Source organism: Lepidochelys olivacea (assembly GCF_965140295.1).
Source record: "Lepidochelys olivacea isolate rLepOli2 genome assembly, chromosome: 20".
Lineage (NCBI taxonomy): Eukaryota > Metazoa > Chordata > Testudines > Cheloniidae > Lepidochelys > Lepidochelys olivacea.
In genome coordinates this window covers 14,077,016-14,094,068 of record NC_140430.1, presented here as the reverse complement: position 1 = coordinate 14,094,068, position 17,053 = coordinate 14,077,016, and the positions used below count along the sequence as shown (strand labels likewise).

General features: G+C 46.2%; 1 protein-coding gene across 2 annotated transcripts in view; it reads right to left on the bottom strand.

The window, feature by feature from the left end:
- Window positions 1–4,880: 4,880 nt before the first annotated feature.
- SP1 (Sp1 transcription factor) overlaps window positions 4,881–17,053 on the bottom strand; it is a 33,917-nt gene continuing 21,744 nt past the window's right edge. The window contains exons 4-6 of one of the 2 annotated variants that reach the window (XM_084610803.1): window positions 15,469–15,634; window positions 13,107–13,306; window positions 4,881–11,985 (exon numbers count right to left, since the gene is read on the bottom strand). In XM_084610803.1, coding sequence (XP_084466929.1) covers window positions 11,669–11,985; window positions 13,107–13,306; window positions 15,469–15,634 — 683 coding nt within the window. In that variant the 3' untranslated portion in view covers window positions 4,881–11,668. The remainder of the gene's footprint in view (window positions 11,986–13,106; window positions 13,307–15,468; window positions 15,635–17,053) is intronic. The other variant, XM_084610802.1, reaches the window with a different exon arrangement.

Sequence of the window (17,053 nt, the reverse complement as noted above, 5' to 3'; positions counted from 1 at the left end):
AGGGCTGCATCAAAGCTGCTCAAAAGAGCGACCCCCTGCTTTTTGCCAGCGTAGTAGCATCACCACCAGCCTGAGCTTCAGGGTAGTGCGGGCTCCTATGCCCACTTACAGACAAGGAGGTAACGGTATTGCTCTCCCCAAAGGTGTAAAACTCAAGAGCCAGATCCTGTCACAGGCTGGCTGGCCTGTAGGGGGCATCAAGGTCTGGTGACAGATCAGCTACCCTCCCAGCTGATCATATGGCCCTGTTCAGTTATTAGACCCAGCTGGAAAGAGATCATAAAAACATAAGAACGCCCATACTGGGTCAGACCAAAGGTCCACCTAGCCCAGTATCCTGTCTGCCAGGTGCCCCAGAGGGAATGAACAGAGCAGGTCATTGTCAAGTGATCCATCCCCTCGCCCATTCCCAGCTTCTGGCAAACAGAGGCTAGGGACACCATCCCTGCCTATCCGGACTAATAGCCATTTATTGACCTATCCTCCATGAACTTATCTAGTTCTTTTTTGAACCCTGTTATGGTCTTGGCCTTCAGAGCATCCTCTGGCAAGGAGTTCCACAGGTTGACTATGTGTTGTGTGAAAAAATACTTCCTTTTGTTTGTTTTAAACCTGCAGCCTATTAATTTCATTTGGTGACCCCTTGTTCTTGTGTTGAGGAGTAAATAACACTTCCTTATTTACTTTCTCCTCACCAGTCATGATTTTATAGACCTCTATCCTATCCCCCCTTAGTCATCTCTTTTCCAAGCTGAAAAGTCCCAGTCTTATTCATCTCTCCTCATATGGAAGGCATTAATCATACCCTTAATCATTTTTGTTGCCCTTTTTTGAACCTTTTCCAATTCCAATATATCTTGTTTGAGATGGGGCGACCACATCTGCACACAGTATTCAAGATGTGGGCGTACCATGGATTTATATAGAGGCAACATGACATTTTCTGTCTTAATATCTATCCCTTTCTTAATGATTCCCAACATTCTGTTCGCTTTTTTGACTGTCGCTGCACATTGAGTGGATGTTTTGAGAAAACTCTCCACAATGACTCCAAGATCTCTTTCTCGAGTGGTAACAGCTAATTTAGACCCCATCATTTTATATGTATAGTTGGGATTATGCTTTGCAATGTGCATTTCTTTGCATTTATCGACATTGAATTTCATCTGCCATTTAGTTGCCCAGTCACACAGTTTTGTAAGCGCCTTTTGTAGCTCTTTGCAGCCTGCTTGGGACTTAACTATCTTGAGTAGTTTTGTATCATCTGCAAATGTTGCCCATTGTCTACCCCTTTTTCCAGATCATTTATGAATATGTTGAATAGGACTGGTCCCAGAACAAACCCCTGGGGGATCCCACTATTTACCACTATCCATTCTGAGAATTGACCATGTATTCCTACCCTTTGTTTCCTACCTTTTAACCAGCTACCAATCCATGAGAGGACCTTCCTTCTTATCCCATGACAGCTTACTTTGCTTAAGAGCCTTTGGTGAGGGAACTTGTCAAAAGCTTTCTGAAAATCTAAATACACTATATCCACTGGATCCCCTTGTCCACATGCTTGTTGACCCACTCAAAGAATTCTAGTAGATTGGTGAGGCATGATTTTCCTTTACTAAAACCATGTTGGCTTTTCCCCAACAAATTATGTTCATCTATGTGTCCGACAATTTTGTTCGTTGCTATAGTTTCAACCAATTTGCCTGGTACTGAAATCAGGTTTATTGGCCTGTAATTGGCCTTCTGGCCCAAGGCTCTGAAGCAGGAGTGGGGCAGGGGCAGTAGCCCAGGGTGGGCCAAGGAGCTGTTTTGTGGTTGAGGTTTTGCCAGAGTTTTCTGTCTGGAGAATAAAATTGTGCTGGATGCAACAGACTCCTTCCTGCTCTAGGGAGTCAGGCCAGCAGCCTACAGGCAGCCTCCCTCCTTCTCCCTCACCCCCCAAATCATTGCACTGGCTTTTGAGTTCTCAGTCCCCTCCCCCATGTGTCAGGGGCAGCACACTGGTGAGAATGTTTGCTCCTTGCTGGGGACAGTGCACTCTACTACCTTCCCGCAGTGCTCCTGATTGGCTGTTCTTCCGAAAAGGCAGGCAAGTGGGGAAGGGCAGCCAATCAGAAGGGGTATCCCATTCCCCCCCCTCATCCACCCCAGCAAGGCTGAAATTCACAAGGGTAGCAGTGACTTGTGGAAATGTTGTGAGATTTGGCAACCCTGCAGGAGAGCTGTGTTGTGGGGCTGGTATGTACAACATGGCACCCACCACCATGGTGTCTGGGCAGCTCCCAGTCTTTAATGTTTTTAGCCTCAGCATGCCCCAGTGAGGCAGGGCAGTGCTGTTATCCCCATTGTACAGCAGGAGAATTGAGGCACAGAGAGGCTAAGTGACTGCCCCAGGGTCACACTGGAAGTCTGTGGTGGAGCAGGGAATTGAAGCTGGATCTCTTGGTACCTCAGAAGAGTTTTTACCTTCCTTTCTCTGCAGCTTAAAATGGGAATCATCCGGGCACCTGTCAGCTAATCAATTCCCTGCACTGCTCTGAGGGCCAGGTCCCTGCTCAGATCAAGAACATTTTGCCCACTCCACCCCAGAGGCAGGAGAGCCTGACAGTAACCACCAGGCAGCCCTCCCTCACCCTAGCCCTCCTCATCCACACTGGGCCCAGCATCTTTAACCCAGGGTCAGGCCTGTGCTGACCAGAGCTAGAGGCTGGAAACACCAAGGAGCCCTCAACATTTGGAACCATACAGGGGCAGCAGAACTAAGGGGTAGCTATTCATGTGGGTCAGGCCCTAAGAGTTAGTGCTAGCTAGTGGTCAGCACAAGCCCCATGGGATGGGAATGAGGCTTGCTTGAGCAGGGAATATAGAAATCAGGACTCCTGGGTTCTGTTCCCAACTGCCCTTTCCTTGCTGAGTAAGCTCAAGGCAACCGCCTCTGTCTCTATTTCCACAGCTAGACAAAGACGGATATTATTGACTCAGCTCTCATCAAGAGGTTTCAGGAGGGATAATCAACCTAAAGCCCCCGCCTCTTTGAGCAGAAACTTGCTGTAACTAAAAGTAGCATAGAAGGAAGGTTGCAGGAAGGGGCAGTTTTTGTTTTCCCCACATTGTTTACTTCACACATTTCATATTACTTGGTTCACCGTCCCTTTCCTCTGTGTGATTCCTTGGTAACAATACTATGGAGAGGTTCTTCAGAATGGTGTGACTTAAGTTGTTGGTGCCCCTTTAAATAGTAGCAATGCGTAGCTCTTACATATTGTAATCAGTAGATCTCATGGAAGGAAGTTAATGAATGTTTGTAAAAGAGATCACAATCAATGAGCTTGGAGATCATGGCATGAAATTTTCAAAAGAACTTAAGTGTACACATACCTAGGAATAAAAGCCCCATAACTCAGCCACGGCTGGCCCGGGTCAGTTGCCTCAGGCTCACGGGGTCTGTGGCTACAAGGCTAAAAATTGCTGTGTAGGCATTTGGGCTCGAGCCAGAGCTCTGGGACTCTCCCCCCTCAAAGGGTCCCAAAGCTGGGGCTTGAGGCTGGATGTCTTACACTGTAATTTTTCAAGCCCCTGAGTCCAAGCCCTGTGAGCCTGAGCCAGCTATGGCTTCTTTATCCCTGTCTAGACATACCCTAAGTGACTTAGGTGCTGTGGGACATTCTATCCCATGGCCAAGAGACATTACAGAGGGTCAAAACATTAGTACATTGGAGGGAGAGGGGGCAGCTTAGACTGGGACTCAGGAGACCTGGGTCTATTCCCAGCTCTGCCACCGGCCTGATGGGCAAGTCACTATCTGTATAGATTCCCCTTTGCCAAGTGCTTTAACAGATAGCAGGCCCACGCTGCAGTCTCTGGGATAAAACCTCCAAGGAAATCTCCAGTAGGCAGTATGAGCAAATAACCACATGAATACTGTGTCTGGTTCTGGTCGCCCATCTCACCAAAGAATATAGTGGAACTGGAAAAGGTTCAGAGAAGGGGAACAAAGACCATCAAGGGTATGGAATGGCTTCTGTATGAGAGACAAAAGATCAGAGCTGTTCAGCTTAGAGAAGAGACGACCAAGGAGTGATATAATAGAGGTCTATAAAATCATGAATGGAGTGTAATTTACCCTTCCCCACAACACAAAAATCAGGGGTCACCCAATGCAATTAATAGGTAGCAGGTTTTATACAAAACAAGAGGAAGTACTTTTTCACGCCACACTCAGTTAACCTGTGGAACTCATTGCCATGGGATATTGTGATGGCCAAAAGTATAACAGGGTTCAGAAAAGAACTAGGTAAGTTCATGGAAGATAGCCATTATTGGATCTATCAGCCAAGATGGACAGGGACTGGAACTTCATGCTCAGGGTGATGCTAAACCTCTTGACTGCCAGAAAACAGCACTGGAAGACAGGGGTGGATCACTCCAAAATTGCCCTGTTCTGTACTTTCCCCCTGAAGCTCTGGTACCGGCCACTATTGGAAGACCGAATACTGGGCTAGATGGTCCACCGGTCTGACCTAGCATGGCAGTTCTTATGAACAATAAAGTTCAAGACAGATGGACACATGAGTTGGGTTTGTCTCTTCATCTGTGATAAAGATTCTCTCCACCAGATTCCAACAGGGCCTGATCCACAGCCCGATGAAGTCCACGGAAAGATAGCCTACAGCCATCCAGCGACATTTGCTTTCTCATTTGCGACAGGGCTGTAGGAACAAAAATACATTTACAAACTGCAGTCACCAAGAAGCAAGGCAACAGGGATTGGGCAAAGGCGCTTGAGCGCAAGGTGAATGCTGACGGGCACGGAAATATTCTTTACTCTTTAAAGCACAAACGTCACCATGCCGTCCGTAGACGCTTGTTTATTTACCTTAAAAAAAAAAAGTTGTAATCGGTTTACAAAGGAGCCAAACTACATTTTAATCTAATCTTTGTACAAAAAAAAAAAAAAAAAAAACACTTTTAAAATGTGTTTCTGACATCATTACATCGGCAATTGGATTAAAAAAAAGCACAAAGACATTATTACAGGATAAAACAGTCTTTACACAGCGAAAGAATTATTGCCAGTGTTACAGGTTGCGCGAAGCGTGTGCTGTCAGCACCCAAAAGGTGAATCGAATTGAGGCTCCTCTTTGGAATGATGGGGGAGGCGGTCGGAGGAGGGACCAGGGAGCTACAGGAAGTGCTGGTGAAATGGTTTCACTAACCCTCGGGGCGGGGGGTATTGGCGCACGTTAGCTCACAAAAGCAACGGGCATTGGCTTGAACTAGCCACACCCCATGCACACAACCCCACTGTAATGCATAGAGTAGTGGACACGTGTTATTTCCCCAGCAGGCGGGGTGGGGGAAGTGAATTGCTAATCAAGTTTGAGGAAAAACAGTGCTGGGTAGATTAAAGCGGGAAGAGACCATTTTGAGCCATCGTGGGGTAAAAAAAAAAAAGGGGGTAAAAACAGCCCAGTGCAATCCTGCCTGCAAACGGTTTGGCCACTTGGAACCCCTGTATAAAAAGGCACAGTTAATTCCACAGGGAACTGCAGATCTCAAAGTTATACAGGTGCTCCCCGTCGCACCTGAGAGCCTGACACAGAAGCAGCCAGTCATGTGCTTGAGTGAACAGTGCAATTCATTTAACGGAAGCAACAGACACAGGGGTGACACCTAGCCCCACTGACGTCAACGGGAGCTTTGCCTTGGTTGTAAAAGGGTCAAGATTTCTCCCACTGAGTTTGCAACAGGCCATCAGCATTGTGGCCCAAACCACCATAAACCAACCCAAACTTGTTACCGTAGGATACAAAGCAAGGATACCAGGCCCAGTATGGCACATGGAACTTGGCACAGCACGGGATATAGTCTGCTGCGAGCCAGCTACAGGCCCTCAACTGCGGTTGATAAACAGGGCAAGCCGAATGAGCAGAGGAGGGTGATGGGTATTAACAAGCGACTGTCTAATGAGACTGGCATGCATTAGCCTCTCCAAAGTGAGCTGAGCAATGGCAATGAGGCTCCCGGTGAAGTCCGTGAAAGCTGTGGCTGGTCAGCAGGGACGGAGAAATCTCATTTCTAAACCTCAAGGCGAAATTTTCTTTTGCAAATGGAGAGGCTGTTCAGATCCCCAAGAGCTGCAGCAGCCCAAGAATACATTCTCCCTCTGCCTCCTCTTCTTCCCACTGCCCCCAAAGAGCTGGGCTTATCTAAGACACAAAAGCCCAGATCCCCAAAGGTATTTAGGGTTCTAACTTCCACTGAAATCAATGAAAGTTAGAAGCCAAAAACCTTTGTGGATCTGGGCCAGAGAGGCTATGGCGTTGTACCAAGGTTCTCAGATACTTTATGTTCTTTGTATTAGCTGGTCCATCATGTACGTTAACAGGACCGGGATGGGGACGGGACATTGGGAATTAGCCTTTAGCAAACATCTACCCTACAGTTTGCCTGGATTTAGGCAAGAACTGCATTGCCCTTGCAGCTAGGACCAGCCACTTCACCTAGGTTCAAGGCACAGTCCATACCCGTGGTCTTCTGCTTGATTTCCACCTCCAATCTGTAAAAAGTTGTCCTGATGCCTACGTTGGTGCTGCTGCTCTTGGATCTGACACACGGTGTAACCATGTCTACAAGCTGTGCCGAAGCGTCCATGCTTCCTATGTAGACAGGAAAACTCCTTCTGCCAATGGAGCTAATTCACCTCTCAGAGGCAGTAGCCAGGTCAACAGAAGATCCCATTGACCTCGCTCCATCTACACCGGGAGTTAGGATGACCTATCTACAGCACTCAGGGCTCACAATCTTTCACAGCCCTGAGTGTAATGGGTCTGATTTTTAAGATTTTAAATCACTGAGGAGCGGAGACGCATGCAGGGCCATTTGTTTCCACAGGAAACTACAGATTAATTCTGGTTCCCTAATGGATGGAAAAAAAGCACCATTCCTCTGTGGTGAACTTTCCATTGCTGGGACCTGTTCAACAATGTCACAGTGAAACCTGTAGAAACCTCAGTCCAAAGAATATTTCTCAAAGACGGCGCTTTAGAAACAAGACAATACCGTCCAGGCTGACCACCACTTTCCCTTCTAGTTAGGTTACACAGCCCCACAAGGACAAGGAAATTACAATTAGGGATCCTTTCGAACTCTTCTCAGGTTATACTAGGCTTCTTAAGTGACAATCCTGGATTAGTGGACAGCTATGTGGACGGAAGATGAAAGTACATTATGTTCTCAGTGGAGACACGGGCTCCCCCAGCATTCTGCTGCATTTGACATACTGGATAACTACTGACAATGTGGTCACCAAGTGATGTAACCTGGGTAGTTTCCAGAACTTCTCTAAATCTACCTTGGACCTCAATACATTAAAGAATGCAAGTGACAAGGAGGAATTGGCAATGTTCTCAGGTAGCTGTTCTAGCAATGGGCACCCGAATAGCCTAATGAGTCAGTTACTGAAATGTGTGGTTTTTTTTTTTAAACACTGCTTTCTACTAACCATCCGTAGCTTCCAGTATTCACAAGATGCGGAAGATATTGACATTTGACACAACTGGAATTCATAGTGCTTCACAGATTGTTAAAAAAATACAAATGTTTAAAGTTTCCTATATAAAAATATACAAGTCCAAAAATAGAGATAGAGAGAAGAAAGAAATCAGCCAGAGGAATTTACAGTGATAGCTAAGATTCCTCCCTCCCTGTATTTATTTTTTTTAAAAGGTAAAAATGTGTTCACACTTCACAGTTTGGCAGGACTTTGCCTCCTGCCAGCATGCACCGATTTCTGCTTTGAAGACAAGGAGGCATTTTGCAGGTGCAAAGGGGGAGGTACTGCTGTTTGAAACTGACAAAGCATGCTGATGATCTGAAAACACAGACACAGAGTCTGGTGAGGGAAGGTCACCGCGCAGTCATGAATTGGTAAAGGTACAAAACTCTCACATCCCGCTGTGGAAGAAATCTCTCTCCAAACCTAAGTGAGCGAGCCACACCCAGAATGAAGACAAGGGAACTGGCTGACAGACAGACCTTGCCAAAAATTTAACTCAGATCTGAGAAAGGAACCTGTAATATCCCCCAGTTGCAGGGAATTTTCATACAGAGTTAAAAAAACAACAGGATTTTAAAGCAAACAAGACAATTGGGGATTAGTGCTGAGGTTTGCATTACGCTAAAAAAAAAAAGTTATTTCTGAGTGATCGGCTCTTCAGAGCCCAGCTACCTTGGCAACCATGGTCAGCCTGTGTGTCTTAATGGCAGCTTGATTAGAAATACCGGTTCCTGGTGTTCTGGGTTGCATCACATCCCATGACGAGGGGAAAGAATTTGGCTCTCGTGTAAGAGAAAAGGGAATTCAGAGAGAAGTTGCCCGTCTGTGGTATTGTAAGCTAGCAGCACAGAAGCCCCTGGTCATTTTAGAATGATCTGTTACTGCTATCCCATGATACTAGTCTGACTAACACATCTGTTTCCCCACCTCGCCAAGAATTCAGTTCTCTAGAACTCAGCTGGTTTGACGCAGGAAGGATGCTTAGATCCCAGAACTGCACAGTGTCCAAGCAATAATCTTCCGAGAGGCACACTGTTAGCTTCTGTTTGATTGGAACACCATGGTCTCATTTGCTATTCCTGACCCAAAAGCCTTGATGCATCATCTCCCTCACTTTCCAAGCAACACTAGAATAGAGAAGAAACCTGCTGTACTAGACTCGGCAAAAACCACCTCTCAGTGTCGGTGCCAATGAGTGGCTTTCTTATCAAAACTGCCTCTGTGCTCTCAGCAACTGGTCTAGGAGAGCTACTGAAATAATTAAGAACATCCACCATTCCTGAACTTTCTTATAAAGCCCCTAAGCACACGGCATTTGCCTCATTTCAAGTGTATTTTCCTTAGGTAGAACAGGTGAAAAGAAGTGTTTATATGCAAGGTGTATATAAAATATACAGCAGAATCACACTTGCTTTTAGTTAGAGAGAAAGTAAGCACCATTTACAGGTGTGATTCAGGTTCATATAAAGTTTTATTTCACCCCAACGTTGTTTGGGGTTTCTCCCTACCAAACAGGTTGCCTTCCTGCAATTCCATGCACATGCATAAAAAACTCCCTAGAAGCCTCCCAGCAAAAACCATGAAAATGGAATGGAAGAGAGTCCAATACCTCCATGTGTGCTGAAAATCAGCAAGAACCATGGGACCAAAATGTGGAGAGAGACACTGATTCCACTGTAATACCTGCCCTCCCACCTGCTACTTACCTCTTTCCTTCCTCTTTTTGAGAGGAACAATTAACACTGGCCTAACACTATCCTCTGCACCCTACACCAGATTTGTTTTACATGGTTTGATATTATATATAGTTACATAATCAACAGCAACCCATACGAAGGGATTTTAATTTTTAACTTCCAAAGCTGCTGCATTTTCCAACAGAGTTCCAAATATAAAAACCTTTCCACACAACAGACACAGACCTTTGCCTCCTGCTCTTCCAGACAAGGGCTCCATTGCAGCTCAGCCTTGATTCTGGTTAATGCAAACCCCAATGTTTCTACCTTCCCTAGCAAAGGGATTCAACAGAAGATCCAGCTTACAAATTAAAACCACCATCACCTGCCTGCACTAATAAGCTATCAAACACCAGGTTGCAGGAGTATATGGCAGTTTCCTGCATTTATTTTTATATGAAAACACACCAGAACACTGCTTATCGTCCTAATTAAATAAAATTCACCCTATTCCTAGAGGATTCTTCAAGCCCTTGTCTTTCCATCAGGTGTCTCTGAACCAAAGATTTACTAAAGAAGTCACCAAGCACTGAAATGCATGAGTTCACGAATGACACACAGCTTCATTACCAAGGATGATTTGTGGGTCAAGGGATGGTGGGTGACACACATGAAGGTGACTGAATTCTCATCTGGAGGGATTCTAAATCCTGAAGCCCCCACATAATCTACAGTGCACGATGTCCTCTTCCTGCAATTTTATGCTGTTGTAGGGACAGCTCGCTCCGTTTCAGCTGGGCTTCACAGAAGGGCTAGGGGAAATGGACGGGCCTTAGGGAACACCCACTTTGTTGTGGCTGCAGCAGGAAGGGCGGGGGACCAAGAGTGAGTTGGACAGAGGAGTCTAGAACGATTCAAAACTACCAGCCTCCAGACCCACCATGGGCTTGAAAAAGACTAAGAGGAAAAGATGGCCAGGAAATTTCTTTGTTTCCAATTACTGGTTTGGAAATCTCTGAAAGAACGGGGAAGCCTTGGAGACAGAAAAGCAATGTAGTGTTGGAAGAAAAAATTCTGGCAAGATGATGTGATGATTTAATCTGAATAAGAGACCTGCGTCCCATTAACAAACAGCCCCAGTACGGGACTGTGTAACATGTCCACTAAGCACCCGATGCCTGATGTCCATGTCTGGCAGACAAACTCCCTGCCATTTACAAATGTACCAGCAGCCTGCCAGTCTGACCAACAGTGTATTTCTACTCACCCTCTGCACTAGCATCAGCAGCTGCTCTGCAGTAACCCTCAGATTAGGGATGCAAACAGGCATCCCCTCATGCTACATTTTAATCAGACTAGGCACGATACTATGGATAGACACAGTGTTATCGGTGGTCTCTTCTCCACTGCATTTTCAGCTAATTCATTGGTTTTTGCCACTCGACACTTGAGGTGTCTTCATCTCACCAGCCCTGGACGCACTGACATTGGCGTTTTGTTTTTAAGACCGACTGCAGAAAAATAAATTTGCCCAAGACGCCCCTTCCCTCCCCCGCAAAAAACTCAGACTGCATTATGGGTCCCGGACCCTCTTCTGGTAAATAGCTCGAGTGAACCCGCACAAAAACCTTTACAATCAATTTTACATGTACACTTATGCTCCGAATGAAACAGCAAGGGTTAAAATAACTTGGATAAGAGAATCTCTGCAGCAAATACAATTTAAAATAAAGCAATGAAGGGAATAAGGCGGGGAAGGAAGAGGGTGACTGTTTTATATGAAGAAAACCTCACCCAAATAATTAAAAAAATTAAGGAAAAAAAGAAACCTAAAAGCAGAGCATACAAAAAGCTAATTTTCTTAAGGTTACAATGTAAAATGTAATATAGCATCTGAACAACAGCTTGGGTATTGTCTCATTAACTACCCACGGGGTCATCTGTTCAAAGATAAGGCATCCAAAATAGACCAAACACTTTGGTCGCAGCAATTTTTTTCCCTTGCTCAAATGAACACGTTTTATATTTTTATATATATAATAATAATATAGAATCTTTTTTTTTTTTGCGCTAAAAAGTATTTCAATGATCATATACATTTACCAAGGCATGTTGGCATCAGGGGTACCTACTGAGGGAAAGATAGGGGAGAAGTTATGGGGGAGAGGGGAAAGTCGAGTCAAAAAAAGCTCTGGCATCCCCATGTAGTCACTGGGCCTCAGAGGTCTGAGCCGATCGCCGGGCCTTGTTTTCAAGTAGCATTCCTGGCAGAGAGGAACTGGGCTCTTGTGCTAGAAGGTGTGACTGACCCTACCATCTCAGCACACTAGCAACGAAATATTTATCTTCTCCCTCTCCAGTCGGCTCTTAGACCCATGCTACCTTGAACCCCAGATTTGGACACTGTCCATGACTTGTGGTTCACAGAGTCTCAAAATCCATTCCCGCTGATGTTGATGGACTGGAGATCTGCCACTTGCATGACATTGATGCCGCTGCTTGCAAGGCGTGCGATGCCCTCGGGACAAATGGCTTCCATGGCCACCATGTTGGTTGCGATGAGGGCCGATGGGGTTGGCCCACTGTTTCCCTCTGAAGTCCCTGTGTCCATGGAGACCGCAGAGACGTTCATGGCCACATTGTTGGCTGTGCCTCCCTTCTTGTTTTGGTGGGTCTTGATGTGCTTGGACAGGTGGTCGCTCCTCATGAAGCGTTTTGGGCACTCCGGGCAGGCAAATTTCTTCTCACCTGTAAACAGCAACGGGAGAGAAGAACCGCTCAGCCATTGCAACAATGCGCTTGCTTAACGTCCTTATGGGAAGCCAAACCTTTCCACCAGGAAGAGCCACATTGTAACAAACAAACAAGGGTTCAACATACAAACTGAAATCTGAATAAGAAGCAATTTTCGGCTACTGCCTAGATGAAGCTCACAGAGCAACCTCGACAGGTATTAAGGGAGAGAGAGGGGGCGCAGCACTTTTCAACTGCCCTTCAGTGAAAGATAGCTTATTTCTGAGGGGCGGAGTCCTGCTCTCACAAGACTTGCAGTCAGTGCCTTCCGCCAGCTGCTAACATCCAAGTGTCTTCATATTCTCCTCTCACCGGCTTTCTCTTTCACTTTATACAACTTCTGACCAAAGCAGATTTACTGGTGATGAAAACATACCAGGTGTCAAAAGCCATTTAGTTACAGCACTAGAACCAAAGTCTCAGAATTATGTGGGATGTAGCAAAGAAGAATTCATCCACCCACCTGCCAAACTGAATTTATTATGTGGAGTAAAACACACCCTCTCCCCTATAACATTGAAGGCCCTAACCCTGAACTGTGAATCATGCACTCACAAAGAGCTCCCCCGGATTTCAACAGGGCTCTGCTCAGTGTGGATGCTCTCAAGAGTGAGATCGGGCTCAGATGTGTTATTTCTTTGGCTCTGTCTCGATGATGGCCTCTCAGACCCTCTCACATTTATCTCCCCCTACTCTGAATGTTACTTCCCCCTGCGGGCGGCTTTCTGAACAGTTCTAGCTGTTCCTTGTTTCGGGGCTCCTAAGGCGAGGAAAACTTCTCAGCTGAAAGTACTGCAGAGGATTCACTTAATGCAGCTGCGAATGAACAGAAGAGTCATGGTTTTGTACAGCTCGTGACAGAACCTGTAAATATACTTGTACTGCAGAAACCCAAAGCAACAGATGATGAACACTGGGCAACACCAGGCATATAGTGGAGAGCGCTGGCAATCACAAGGATCTTGGAAACCCTTGCAACATACATACAAGGCTAGAGAAAATGTGAAGGCTCCCCCAGCCCCGGCTTTAAGTGCACCTTTGCTCCCTTCGCAGCCAGGGCAGGTTCCCGGGCTTACCTGTGTGCGTGCGCTTATGCCGCTGCAGCTCGTCACTGCGCGTGAAGCGCTTCCCGCAGAACATCCAGCTGCAGACGAAAGGTCTCTCCCCAGTATGCCACCGGAGGTGAGCCCGCAGGTGGGATGTCTTGCCATACACCTTCCCGCAGCCTGGGATGTGGCAGATGTGCTGCTTCTTCTTACCGGGATCCCCAGAACCCCTGGAAGAATCCAGATCAATCAAGACATTAATTTACAGAGCCTCTCAACTCTCGCTAACAGGGAGGTGAAACATCAGCTTCCTAAACGTGGCATCCGGCGTGGCTGCTGAGCTCACACAATGGAAACCCCAGGTTACCAGTCACTGATCAGAGCACTGACTAGACATGCCTACTTACTGCTCAGATGCTGGGCTGACATTAGAAACACAGGGAAGTGGGAAGGACGGTCTTCTGGCTAGAGGAATCAGGGCTCTCTAGTCTTGGCTCTGCTCTATGACCACCAGCAAGTCAGCTCCCACTCGATGCTTCAGTCTAACCCTCTGTCAAACGAAGAGGACGTCCGCATCCTTGGGGATTGGTGGCTACAAGGTACTCCAGAGGTAAAAGATGCTGAGCACTATTGGGTTGGTAACTGTATCCACACCTTTGGATGACAGGTTCTTATAAAGAGTGAAGTGTTATTGGGAGAGTCAAACCTGTACCACATGTGCACGAAAACACTCCCCAATTAAAGTCAGACTGGGAACTGTTACGAGCAGGTAAACTGCCAGTTTTAAAAAGTCTAAGTCGGGGGGGGGGGGAAGAGATGGTGGATGTGAGGGCTTCAGAGGGGCCACAGAGGAGTCACTTAAATCCTCAGTGAAAAAACAGAACAGGAGCCTCTTCAGGAGTCGTCAGAAGACATGGCCCGGCAGGTGGCTCCTCAACAAATCTGTCCCTATTTTCACTGTGTGTGTAAGAAACTTTTTGTTCCATGGGGTCTCTCCCCACTCCCCTTTTCAGTACATTTTTAACTAAAAATTCTCCAGTGTAACAAAGCCACTGTGAAAGCAATGGGGCATGCGGGCCGAGCCCAGCAATGGAGCATGCGGGGTATGACATGAAGAGCAAGTCAATGGGAAAAGAGGAAGAGGCGGTGGGAGGGAGGGGACGGAGGGAACGGGAATGGCTGTGTTCACAGATTTTAAAGGGGAGCTCAAGCTGCTGTTCATTCTGAGCGACCGCTACTGGCCAGGCAGGCCCGTCACATAGCTGACAACTGAAATTCTGTCCTTAATGTACACCAATGGCCCTGCCACTGTTTGGAGATACCCCCTAAAGACCTAGGCATGACGAGGTGCCAAAAAGGAGGGAATTACGGTCTCCGATGCACATTTCTGGCCTTGTGGGGTTTATGCTGACTCTGTATTTTGTTTCAGCCCTACTTTAGCGCCTTCTGCGATACCGCTCAAAGCTTTAACACGTGCTAAGGTCTCCTCACCAGCGAGGCAGGGAGCTAGCTGCATTTCTCCAATGCAGCAACCGAAGCACAGAGTAGACACTAGGAGCCTAGACTCCACTCCGCCTCACTCTGACCAGTCTCTCCCCATTTTTAAACAAACCCTGCCATTCTGGAGCACTGTTCTCTGGCAGAAGAACCCAGGCCACAGGAATATACAGGGCTCAGCCCTCAATTTCTCACAACAGGAACATGCTCATTTCAGCCATGAGGTTTAGCCCTTTTTCTGCACCCGATAATACTTTAGCAATGGAAGAGGAAGCCACTGAAGCAAACACTTTATAACCTGATGACCGCGAACGCAGTGCACGTTCAATCCAGAGACAGTAAAAATCTTTCAGTTACTCATGGCGAAGTTTTAAGGGGAAAAACAAAACAAAAGACTCTGAACAGCTTCCATGTGTAAGTTTAGTTTCAGGAGCACCCAGGAACTATAACACTAGCTGAAACCAAAGCAGAACGTTAGTAGATTTAGTGCAAGTTTCCCTCCTCCTCTCATGCAACTGAGCTGATGCCAACCCAGTCTGACATCATCAGCCCCTCACTCCACTATTCCAGTTCTACAAGGATGGGAAGCGGAGAGACCAAGATTGCTCAGTTCTGACCACGTCAGTTTAATATGAGGCACCCAGCATGTGCCCCAAAATTACTGTTACCCACCCTTCACCAGACCTGGTCCTAGGGCTCCCGGGAGAGAGCACTACTGTAATCATCCGACCTGTCAACCTATTTTATTAAGAGTGCAGCCTGGATTGACTTTAGTTCTTGAAGGCCAAGGCTGCTAAGTGACTTACAGTCTCCATCCCTCTGGGTTTCTGAAACTCCCTACCATCATATTGACAATCCCGCTTACAGTTTGAGGTACCCAGTTAGCAAATCCTACCGTCCTTCGCTGTCTTTGCAGTATGGGCAGGTGCAGGCTTCTCTCCGCATCCTTCGGCCTTGTGGCTGTGGGTCTGGACTAGTCTCCCCTTCTTCCACAGTAGCGTTTTCGTCTCCTATTCCGTCACCCCCTCCACCATGCAGGCCCAACTGAGCACCATGATCACCTAGAGGGAAATATCTGCATTACTTTTGGATCAACATCTTAACCAGCAAACCCTAACCAATGAGGAAATTAAAAAGAAGGAAAAACAACTACAATCACTCGTCTAATTGCTAGCTGGCATTTTATACACGTGATAGAGAGTCATGCCACACATCTGAAGGAGCTCCTACGAAGGGGGCGTCCTGAGTGAAGAATGGAAGTCCACAGTGATATTTGTAAAGCAGCTCCACCCTTGCCAAGGCACTTTAAATACAAGTAAATGGAGCGAAGAGCATAAATGCTCTGCTAAGTGTAGATGTAAAAATCCCGACCAAACTCTACTATTACCTATGCATGGGGGTCTTGATGGTGTCAGTTGGATTCTATTGTGGACTAATCTTGGTGAATTCTCCCACTGTATTTTCTAGACAGTCATGTGGCCAGGAGTTAGCTGCCCCTCTACAGACCCTTCTGCGGTCTCAATTTAGATTTGGGAAGTTATTAATTTTGCCCCACCCCCGTTTCCTGTACAAAGCTTCCTTACACAAACCATTGTCAGGGTCAAAAAGAAACAACCTGGTCCAATCCTCCCCGACTCCCCTTAGGGAACACTGAACAAGTTACTTTTTGACTTTCTCCTCCCCCAACGAATCACTGGCATCCTTATCCAAAATGGACCCAGGAGAGGAGATCAAAACAAAACTTCCTTTCTTTACTCCATAGATTTGCCAGAGTTATCGAGGTTTAAGGCAGTTGTAGAGCATGTGTGTCTTTCAGGAAAATAGAATTGAGTAAGTCAATATTCTTATCTGCCAACTATTTAAACCATTTCGGTTAACCCACTCTGGAAAACAGAGACAAAATAAGCGTGCAAAACTCCACCACCGAAGTCAGTAGCAAAACTGCAATTGACTCCTCGGGGACCAGGATTTCACTCCAGATGTTCAGATTTCCAAAGAATGGGTGTCTCTTCTCTTACTTGTTTGTAAGTCTGAGACTTTATTAGCTGGGCTACATAATCATAGCTATGAAAGTATGTACTTCAGTAAAACGCACTCTGGATTACTGACTGTGACTTTACTCTTCTCTTGCCCCCAGCTTCCAAAAAGTGTCTACAATTTTAAAGCTAAACCTGAGAGTACACACAAAAGTCTGCAGCCAAGTTATATTACACAGCATTTCCCTAGGCCAAGCATGTACCACTTCTGGCAAGAACTGTGAGCATAAAGTCCAGCCAGAACTTTAGTATTCTAAACGTACAGACCCCAGAGACAATCTACACAATTCTCACACTATGCAGATTTCAAGGCAACAAAACAGACCTCGGATTAATGGAAAGTTCAGTCTCAGAAGTTCTGTTGTAAGTAGAACTTTTCAGAAGTGCTTACAGTACGTTTGCAAATGTAAAAAGTTCCAACTATGTTAAATACATGTTACCAGA